This window comes from Temnothorax nylanderi, unplaced genomic scaffold (genome assembly GCF_030848795.1).
Source record: "Temnothorax nylanderi isolate EJ_2023f unplaced genomic scaffold, tnyl_v1.0 TNYL_tig0697_pilon, whole genome shotgun sequence".
NCBI lineage: Eukaryota > Metazoa > Arthropoda > Insecta > Hymenoptera > Formicidae > Temnothorax > Temnothorax nylanderi.
In genome coordinates, this window is record NW_027249759.1 from 12,100 (window position 1) to 23,745 (window position 11,646).

At 46.2% G+C, this 11,646-nt stretch overlaps 1 protein-coding gene across 1 annotated transcript; it reads left to right on the top strand.

Annotated features, from left to right (window-relative positions):
- Positions 1-2,407: 2,407 nt before the first annotated feature.
- LOC139784886 (uncharacterized) lies at positions 2,408-7,619 on the top strand. The gene is made up of 2 exons (XM_071724063.1): positions 2,408-5,011; positions 5,307-7,619. Exon 2 carries the CDS (start codon positions 5,337-5,339, stop codon positions 5,679-5,681), a length of 345 nt encoding a protein of 114 aa, XP_071580164.1. The 5' UTR covers positions 2,408-5,011; positions 5,307-5,336; the 3' UTR covers positions 5,682-7,619.
- The last annotated feature ends 4,027 nt before the right edge of the window (positions 7,620-11,646 follow it).

Genomic DNA, 11,646 nt, shown 5'->3' on the forward strand with positions numbered 1-11,646 from the left:
CAGCCATGCGAGCACCACCCAAGAATCCGTCGAGCAGAAGATCGGTACCTGAGAGAGTTTCATCGCCCTGCATACGAATTCGATCGCGCGCACCAGCAAGACTGCTGCACAAAGCTCAAGTCGAGGTACGCTTTGTACCTTGAGCGGTGCAACCTTTGTCTTGGCATATAATAGCGAGATATGAACCTGGTTAAGGATAGACTCGACTCTCAAATAGACCACGGCTGCATACGCGAGATTCGAAGCATCTGCGTACCCGTGGATCTCAATTTTTTGGGTCTCACTACCCTGTCCGGTCCAACGAGGAATGCTAACTCCATTCAATGCGGATAATTGATCCTGATAGTGAAGACAACGCCGCAGTAAGTCGCCCGTTAGTGGGTCATCCCATTCAATCTTTTGTAGCCAAAGCTATTGCATAATAACCTTGGCAGTGATTGTTACCGGCGCGACCCACCCTAGTGGGTCGAAGACGCGCGCCAGCATGGAAAGAAACGATCGCTTCGTAAATTCGACTTGTGGGGTTACCTGTGTGAGCATTTTAAATGCATCAGCTGAAGGGTTCCACGTAATACCGAGTATCTTAAGATTTGCGTCCTTGCTTAGCCATCTGTCAACCGCTAGCCCGTGTTCCGACTCAGGGATGTCCGCTAATAATCTCGTGTCGTTACTGGCCCACTTTCGTGGTCTGAAACCACCCGCCATGAGCAACTGTATTAGTGATCGCGGGCTTGTTTTAAGAGGACGATATCCTCTGCATCGAACATCAAGTCGTCGACGTAAACGTCTTCAACAATAATTAAAGCCGCTAGAGGGAATTTTGCTCCTTCATCCTTCGGCGAGCTGTTCCAAGATTTTACAGGCTATATATGGCGAGCAAGCCATACCGTACGTTATCGTTAGTAATCTACAGATGAGTAATACGGCGAGTGGATCCGCTCGCCAGAAAATACGTTGGTAATCCGCGTCTTCGGGATGTATACCTATTTGCCGAAACATCTTTTCTATATCCGCAGTATACACAAACTTATGAGTACGCCACCGTAAAACTAATGCAAAGAGATCGGACTGTAGCTTCGGACCGACAAGAAGGAAATCGTTAAGCGTCGTGCCATTAGAAGACGCGCGAGATGCATTAAAAACTACGCGAACCTTGGTAGTTTGACTACTCTCTTTAATCGTTGCATGGTGAGGTAGATAGACCGCGTGAGGATTATCGGGCTCCGTCGGGTCGACTATCTCCATATGCTTGAGTTCTTCGTACTCGTGCATAAAGTCTCGATATGCTTGGAGTAGATCGGGCTGTCGAGAAAGTCTCGCTTCGTTTGACAGAAAGATTCGTTTAACGATTGTCACCGTATCGCCTATTGGGATGGGGGTACTAGTTTTGAATGGCAATCTGACGACATATCGTCCATCAGATCGACGCGTATGCGTGCGAGCGAAGTGGGCTTCGCACTGAGCTTCCTCGTCAGACAACACAGCCTGACGCGGAATGTCCTCCAGTTCCCAGAATTTGCGAATAGAATCATTTAATGAGGCTAACGTGGTAGCATGATTTACGTTTATCCGATACTTAAGTCGGATTTGAAGGTGTACTTCCTACTTGTCCGGAAATAACCCAGCCGAATATTGTAAGTTGAGGAGTGGGATAACCAGGGGGACCCCGAATTAATCCGTCACGCAATATTGACCCGTAATGATCCGCTCCGATAATTAACTCAATACGTTTCTTACTCGAGGGCTCCGAATCCGCTAAAGTTAACGTCTTTAGATACTCCGTGTTTTTATCGATCGGGACCGGTTTAGGTACATACGCGGTTAATTTTGACATAACCAACGCCGTTATCGGGAGTACCGTACCGTTTGGTGTACATGGTTCGACTGTAAATGTAGCGACCGTTTTGACTGTGCCGGCATGCGTTCCGCAGATACCGGAGACGTCTATACACGCGGCGTTTCGTTCCGCTTTTATAAGTTGTACAATAGATTCCGACACGAATGATGTTTGCGAACCTTGATCCAACAAGGCCCGAACGCGTACAGATCGACCTGTTTTACCTTTAATTAAGGGGAGGTAACCGTTCAAAGGCCCAAAAAATGCCTCAATTTCAGGAATTTTTTTTGATATAAAATAAATACATTTGAAAAAAACTTTTCGCGGCTTTTATTTGTACACAAATGAAAACTAATTTAGAATTTTTTCGGAAGAAAATAATTAAAAATGGCGGCTCCAGCTCTCAATCCACGAAGCCGCACACGGCATGGTTCTATGTGCGCGAAGCATTCCATAGCCTTGCCAGTTGATCTGAAACAAAAAAAAACAAAAAAATTATTAAAATAGATTAAATTTGGAGGGCCTTTGATTTTCCGATTTTTAAAAAACCCCTTTATAACAAAATGGTGGCCGTTTGAAAAAAAAACCTCTTTTTTCCCTGTTTTTTTTTTGGCTTCAACGTTCGAAAAAAATTATTTGCAATCAATTTTTTGAAAAAAAAAACGCTTCCTAAAGGCCCCCTAAATTAAATTTCCTTTCTTTTGCACCGTCATTTATTGAAATCTGTATTTAATGTTTGTTTTTGACAACTTACATCTAATCAGCTATTCCAGCACCATATAAAGTCCCTTCTTCTTCCTCAAAGATATTGCTTTGCTGCACTTGCATGTTGATTTTTTCTATCCTGGCCTTTTTTGCGAACTCCGACATGTTTTTATCCGCTGCCGCGATGCGCTTTTCGTCAGTCTTCACGGCGAAACTCGTAAAATACTTTCAATATGAAAATATCCTATCGCCCACGTATTCTCAACAACTTAAGGATGAAAATTAAGCAAAAAAAATTTGATTTTTTCATCGTTATGAACGGTTACCTCCCCTTGACAAACGCTGTCGGCAGTATGGTAGTAATAATCGCTTGGTGGGCCGAATTATTGCTTGATACGCCTTCGATATTATTTAACTCCGTATTATCCGCGTGTACACTTAGCGAGTTGCAGGACGGTTTGTCCGTCGCGCCCGCGTTGTGAACGACGTCAGTATTCGCGGTACTATTTTCGCGATGGATTAACGTGTGATGCTTCTGCTTACAGAGCGAGCAAACGTGCTTACTTTTGCACCCCCATGGCAAGTGTCCCTTTCGCATACAATTAAAACAGCATTTATTTTGCTTTAGCGACTCGATTCGTTGAGAAACAGATTGCTTTAAGAAGGCTTTGCATTGATATAATGGGTGATTTCCCTCACATTCTACGTACGAATCATTATTCGAGGAGACTTGATGCGATTTTACGTTACCGGGTTTGAGTGACTTTTTATCCTCCACGTTACTGTTTGAATTAACCGCTTCGAGCGCGCGGATTCGCGTGGTAAGAAACCCATCAAGTCTCTCAAAGTTCGGAATTTCGACATCGTCCCCGAGTGAGAGCTCCCAATCTCGTCTGGTCGACTTATCAAGTTTTGAGACCATTATGAAAACCATCAAGTCTTGCCATTGATCAACCGGTCTCTTTAAATTCAGTAACGCGGTATAGATGTCATGAGACTTGTCTCTCAAAGTTTTTAACCCATCGAGAGAGTGGGCGCTCACACTGGGAATATCGACAAACGATTGTAAGTGTGCATTGACTATAGCGCGCAGATTATCATATCGCCTTTTTAATAAATCCCACGCGGTATTATAGTTAGCATCCGTAACTTGGATATTTGTTAATATTAGACTAGCTTCGCCTGTCAGATTGGCCTTGAGATAATGTAACTTTTGTACGTTCGATAAGTCGGTTCTACTAGAAACGAGCGAATCAAATATATCGCGAAAATTCTCCCATTTTGTGATCTCACCCGCGAATTTCGGAATGTTAATTCTTGGCAAATGGATAGCGGTAGCTCGCGTCTCGTGGAAGATATTAGATTCGTCAAGGGTTGATTGAGCGCGACTCGGTTGTAATCTCTCAAGGCATTCGGACAGCGTGTCTAATATATCTTCGACAGTATCATTAATATACGAAAACTTATCTTTCGTAAAGTATTCAAGTTGTTGTCGGGCTTCCGCGTCTGCGAGCGCACAGATCCTCGCATTTTGCTGTTGGCAGGTCTCCCATGTTACGTCCACCCCACCACACTCCCGGGAAAATTTAAAAACATTAAGCCATAGGAATAAATGCCAAGATAAGTTAAGAAAGCCTGACAACTACTTACCGACAGTCGAACTTACCATCAATAAGACTACTTACCGACAGTTGAACTTACCATCAGTAAGACTACTTACCGACCATCGAACTACTTACCGACAGTTGAAATTACCACCAGTAAGACTACTTACGGACAGTCGAACTTACCATCAGTAAGATTACTTACCGACAATTGAACTTACCATCAGTAAGACCATACCGACAGTCAAACTTACCATCAGTAAAACTACCAACGGTCGAACTTACCATCGGTAAGACTACCGACGATCGGATTCATGCGATAGAATTAGTTACATGCCACGTAGCATATAAGCAACAAGTATTCGCGATGCCCACGAGGCCCATCTTAACTTTAACCATAAGGATCTAACTTCCGCTCCAAGAGAACCCCACAACCCTCCCTCAGACCCTTCCAGAAAACTTTCGAACTACCAGCTCAACCCAATGAGTTACACGATCATACAAAAGGGAAATCAGGGACGTGACCATATAAGGAGAGAGATCGAAGACGGAAGCGATGACGCAACCCTTCCACTCAATGACCATATAAGGAGAGAAATCGAAAGCAGAAGCAACGACGCAACCCTTCCACTCAATCACCCCCGCCACCGAGCACAAGGAAAGAAGGAAAACGTGACCATATAAGGAGAGAAATCGGGGACTGGACCGATGACGCAACGCAACCCTTCCATCTCTCAACCCTTCCACTCGATCGTTCCCGCCACCAAGAAAATGGAATATAAGGACAAACATCCCGAGGGACGCAGTCAGTCATTATTCTCAGTTATCCTTCGGACGCGGACTCGACACTACTTCCCAGTTTAGAGTGAGCATTACCATATTCTTCTATATCCTTCTACATCCAAAGCCTTCCATATCTTTCTGTTGTGTGGCGAAAGTCACCGCGCCCTAATTACGACACCTAGCTGTCAGCGCTACTTCCGGATCTTGCCAAACTCACCTGAGGTGGCATTCCGGGTTTTGCAAGCGGCATCCAGGTCACTCGCCCGGAAGCAAAAGCGCTGACAGCTAAGTCAGCATCGCGAAAGCTAATGCGCGAGGAGATAAAAGCCCACGACCGAACGTTGGAATCGCATGTTACACCTGTGATTCCCCGACAGAGCCAGGACTGTACCGGAGGGGCGTGCGACATGTCCCAGAGAACCAGGAGGGTCAGCGAGGTGCAGCAGAGCAGTCAGGAGCAACAAGTGCCGCAAGGTGCAATACGACTGGAGGCCGAAATACAACAGGCCGACATTCAGAGTGGCCCACTCGACCACGAGGGCCTAACGATAACCGATTTGTTCGAGGAGGTGCCTGAGGAGCAGGTGCAGCGACTAATCCAGGTGGGCGGGGAACAGCCCGCTGGTGATACACCGCCTGCGAGCCAGCAGGTGACGCAGGAGCAGACGGTGCAGATGGAGATAGATCCTGAGCAGACGGAAACTGACAGCCAGAGTACAGAGACACCCCAGGGGGTGTACACCGTTCTGTAATCCATTATTTTATACAGCGTGACAAGTTTTTTAATGACAATTTTAATTTTGCATGTTTATTTTGATAAAGTTTTATAGCGATAGGCATAGAGCCAAATATTAGCGAGTAAATTGCGAAATAGATAATAAGTACACGAAAGTACACCCGAGTGCATTCGACACAAACATAAATTAAGATTGACAGAGTTTTACAAATAAAAACAACATAAACAACAAATTCACACCTAAATAAAGATATATTTACCCCAAGTGCCGATTCCCTATTCAGAGTTCCACTATGATTAACGATAGAACGTACTTAATACTATTAACATTCATAACGATTTTTTTTGTCATTTTTATTATATATATGAAGATACTACTTATTTATCCAGTCAACATTACATTTAAATCTGATAACGATCCATGCCATATGCAATAATGCGGTTCAAAGAGTTTATTGTAGTTTCAGTAATTATATTCTTTCCAATACTTACCTGTTTCCCTAATACGGAGAGTCATTACACTTTATACGCTATTCACACTCTATATATTAATTTTAAGCATAGAAGTAGATCCACGACTGATCCGCGAGTGACAGTCAAACAATATGATTCATTTAACATTCATTTTACACTAAGTTCATATAATTGCAAGTAATTCCAGCCAGCGTCGATAATTCGACATATTTTATATATTACATTTTATTTTGATTGATATTCATACATTAACAACGAGCGGGACGAATTCCCGAGTATTATATTAAGATTTGCGTATTCTGACACATTTTAAACGTTTACACTTTTCAATACACCTTTTACACTTTCTACACTCACATGTGAGATTTCAGCGTGCGAGACGAGCCAGCAGCGGCTCTACACTTTTGATACACTTTTAGCACTTTAGGTGCAGATTTTCTTTAATTCGATAGAAAGTTAGTTTACGATTAATAATTATGTTTTTCAGTAACGAGAATAGACAATTGGAACAATTCCAGGCTAAACATGCCAACTTTACGTTTGTAATTCACTTTTTTATAATTTTCGATATTTAATTACACTTTTTTACACTTTACAGTACTTTGTTACACTTTTGACGGCTTTCAGCCTATTTAACTATTTTATTAAGATTTTGATACTTTTACAACATTCCCTGTCGATTTAAGAATTTATTATTATATTATTATGCGTGCGATAGTTTTAAGTCGCGATATACTTACCTTCAATACTTACCTTTAGATGAGACGACTCCATAACGATCCTGGGTACCTAAAAGAAAGAAAAAGATTAGAGATGGGTAATAAATTACCTGTACATGCTTACCTGGAATCGGGATTTGTCATTGTGACTTTTAAGAGTCACTCGGTGCAAATCGAGTGACTCCTCGTTCGTTTGCGCGATTTTCATCGGTGCAGCGACGTGATTGGTTCACGCACGATAGTCGGGCGAAAGCCAGTTCACGCCGTTGCACTCAGTGTAGCATCTCTAGAACAGATGCCGAGTCCCAACACCGACTCGGCGTACAAAGTGCAGGTGGAGTCGTACCATCTACACCTCATGGTACGAACAGCCAATGCGATGGCTACGCGCCTAAAAGGCAGACTCAGCGCATGCGTGAGTCTGAGGTGGGAGAGCTCAACCCGTTCCTCCCGGACAGTCTTTCGCAAACTTTCGGTGCGTTAACACGTTCAACGGTTACGCTTAATAATCGAATCCGGAAGTCTTATCCCGTTATCCGCTAGCGTCAGTAGCGTGATTTTTACATTTGTAGAGACAGTGAGTGCGTGATACAAGAAATCGTATTGCGCTTATTGATCATTACGATCCGTACATACGAAGATAGCGGCGGTTCGAGAAGACTCGACGTAATTCCACGCGATCGAGCGAATACGTCCGCGAGTAGAGATTGCTGTACGACCAGTATTAATAAATTGTTATTTGTTTATAATAAACAAGCAAATATTGATTCGCGACCCCAGTGAACATCCTATCCGATATTCCGTATATTACGCTTCGCTTAACAAGGGCGTGGCCGACGGCCTTGAACACGTCCGCGACAAAACGACAGCTATCTTGCTGAGAAGGAAGGACGGGGCAACGCAGTTACTAAGGCTTTCTGTATTGATGCCTGAAAATACAGTGGCGACCGTAAATTCAGCCTAAATAGTAAGTGGCTAAGATTTGATATTTTATCATTCCATTCGTTGTTCCGGTCACAACATTCTTATTTTTATCATTCATTTTTATCATTCAAATAATAACTTTATTAAACATCGTTCGACCAAAAAACTGGCTAAGTGATTCTCCTTCCTCCCGGCGGATCCAAAAGAACTCAGTGCCGACCCTGCGATCCAAGGTACGACACAACAAATTGGTGGCAGCGGTGGGATCTGCCAACCGGACGCGAGGACATCCTGCCAGTTTTGCGCCTGCAATACGGGAACGGATCGTTAGACGGCGGTACATATCCCGGAGGGGAACTGCCAGCCAGATCCCGAGTGAGTGAGTGAAACAACGGTAGCAGCCGCCGACTGCCCCATCTCAGCGACACCGGAGAGGCCCCGACCTACCGCACGGACTCGCCAGCCCGAGGCAGCGCCACAGGGACGCACCGAGCCAGCGAAGCAGCGCAGCAGGGAAACCGCGAAGCAGAGACGACACAAAGCAGCGGAGCGGCCCTGCAGGACTCCGACACAGCAGAAAGCGGACACCATGCGTTGCGCGGCAGTACTGTAAGTCCGAAACACTTTGTAAGCCGACCACGGCACGCGCCGAGCGTAGAAATAGTGAGCGTCCCCCGCGATCGAACGCCGAGAATCAATTTCGCGATTACAGGAAATACAACCGCGAACGCCGAAAGAAACTTCGCGATTACAGGAAATACAAGCGTAAGCGCCGATAGATGTCGGACGACTTATCCCGGCACCCCCCCTGTCAGCAACGCGTCCTTCGTGCTGAGCGAGCGCGCGCAGCGAGCGATCGAAAATAGCATCCAAAACCGTCTTCGCGCCGCACGACTTACGAACAACGAATTAGACCACGTGCGCCGAAACCTAGACGCGCAACCTGACGGCGATAATACGCCTGTGCTCGAGTTACACCCCAACGTCATAGTGGAACGCGAATTCGAATTTTTAGACACTAGCCTCTATAACGCGAACGAAAACCCGCGAGATAATATAGCTAACCAAAGCGGTGACGAAAATAGCGACAATCACGACAGTGACGCACACAGATTGCCCCCGACCGACGGTGACGTATCGGACACCTCGGCCGATACGCAGAGCGAGAACGCAGGGGGAGGAGAATTCTCCCTGACCTCATACGACAGCGATATATTCGACCCCGCGAAAGAGGATTATACCCCCCGGGCTAACACGATGAGCCAGCAACGAGCTGCCGCGACCATTGCACCGCGTGAGGACATATCACCCGCGCAGATTAACGCAGAAATAGAGCGGCTCAGACCCGCGGCAAACGGGCGACCGTCCGAGATTGATCAAAGTCGAGCCCCCGAGCCGACGCGAACAAGCCCAGGAGCAATAGACTCCGTGCTCAGCGACGTGCTACGCGTGATGCGCGACATGCAGGAACGCATGGACCGTACAGAGGCCGCAGAGTTCGAGCGCTCTGTAGAAGTCCTTTGCGCAATCCGCGAGATGCAGGAACGCATGACTCGGCTAGAATCCATCACTTACGATTGCTCCGACGCACGAGAGCGACGCGTACGCAGCCAGGGCCCGCTGGACGTCACCTACGGACAAACACGTAGCGACGTCCGTAGTCAGCCAGGGCACCACGTCGGATTCCTTAGCCTAAAGGAAGCCCGTAACATGATTCCCGAAATAAACGGAGAATCTAGAGAGCGCGTTCGCGAATTCATAAGCGCAAGCACGTACGCAATGAAGAATATTCAGCCCGCAGATGAAGCAATGCTGTTAGAAGCAATATTATGCACAAAATTCAAGGGCAAAGCGATGACGGATTTCGACACGCGCGACATTCGCGATTTCGAACAGCTAAAGCGCGAGCTAGAGTCAGAATATCTGGGCAAGCGCGGCATGACCCACCTGCAACTGGACTTTAACTCCCTAAGACAAAAGCCGGGAGAAAGCGCGCAGGAATTCGGGCGACGCGTGGAAAAATTAGCACGCAAATTATACGAGGCCATGGAAGAAGGCCAAAGACACTCACAGAAGCAGCAAAAAGCTATCCTCGAAAGCATTAAAATGCAAGCTTTGCACAATTTTCAAATTGGACTGCACGAAGACATTAAAATGTTAGTGCGAGCGCAAAGATACCAGAGCCTCCAGGAGGCGATAACCGGCGCCAGCGCAAAGGAAAAGGTCAGAGGCCCCTCCCCGAGAAACGGACAGCCGACGTCAAAGAACAGATTCCCCGCGGAAAACGCTCGAACCGCGAGAAGTACAGCCGTGCAATGCCATAAATGCGGGAAGACCGGTCATTACGGGCGAGATTGCCGCTCGAGCCGGTATGCAAGCAAATACACACTACCGAAAGCGGAAAAGCCTGGTGGAATCAACACTATCGAGTGCTCGTATTGCAAGAAAGCAGGGCACAAGCGAGACGAATGCTGGTCGCTAAACGGGCGACCGAAGCCTGAGCGACCGCGCCGATCAAAAACGGAAGCTGCTAAAAAAGCACCAGTAAGCACAGTGAGAAAAACAAAATCGAACGAATCTAGCGAGGACACATCCTCCAGCAGCAGTAGCGAGGAGGAAGAGAAGCCCAGAAAAAATAAGGCACGCGCCGCTGAGACATATAGGGTATCACAGATAACGGAGAAGCACAAGGTGGGCCCGCTAAATATGATAACGTTGCCTATACAGGAGGCGGAAAGAGGAGAAATGAATCTTCTGCTAGATTCAGGAGCGACATTGACATTAATAAAAGTCGGCAATTTAAAAAATAAAACGATGGTGCGGGAAGAACGGTTAGCGTTAATCGGCGTAACTGGACACCAAATCCACACGTTAGGGAAAATAAAAGCGACGGTGGACCTCGGAAATAAGAAAATACGCCACACAATGTACGTGGTGAAGGATGACTTCCCTATCGAATATGAGGGAATATTAGGAAACAATTTTCTGACTAAACATAAGGCCGATATTTTGAACGCATCGAAGCAGTTTAAAATAGGTAAAGCCACTTTCAAACTTCGACCGTATTGAAAGGTAACTCTACCGCCCCGCAGCGAAACCATCGTGGAAGCCGTCACCGATCATAACCGAGTAGGCATCGTAAAAAGCGGCGAACCTGCTCCCGGAGTTTTTATCGGGCATTGCCTCGTAAAGCCAGTCGAATTCAAATGCCCGGTCAGCATTTTGAACGTGACGGACAAGCCGGTCGAGATACTCACACCTCACGTAACATTAGAAGACGTCCCGGCGAACGACTCCGCCGACGTTCTCACATTACACGCGACCGAGAAACGCGAGCCCATTACCGAGCGACGCGAGAAATTACGCGAACAATTACAGCTCGATCACTTAAACAACGAAGAACGCGAAGCGATAAATCAAATCTGCGATGATTTCGGCGACGTATTTTACCTAGACGGCGTTAAACTGAGCGCGACTACGGCAATAACGCAAGAAATAAATACGCGGCCCGATAGCGCGCCGGTGAACGTAAAACCATATCGGCTGCCGGAGAAGCATAAAGTCGAAGTGAAAAAGCAGATACAAAAAATGCTAGACGACGGAATAATTCGGCCTAGCGCCAGCCAGTGGAACGCGCCCATAATAGTAGTACCAAAAAAACCAGACGCGTCGGGCAAAATAAGATTTTGAATCGTGATAGATTTTCGAAAAGTAAACGATCTAACCATGGGAGATTCCTTCCCCATGCCGAATATCACCGACATACTCGACCAACTAGGCAACGCAAAGTAGTTTACGGTGCTAGACCTAGCATCGGGATACCATCAAATCCCGATGCATGAGGACCATAAGAGTAAAACGGCA

Coding starts and splice junctions, on each gene's coding strand:
- LOC139784886 (XM_071724063.1), top strand. CDS start 5,337: ATGTCCCAGAGAACCAGGAGGGTCAGCGAGGTGCAGCAGAGCAGTCAG.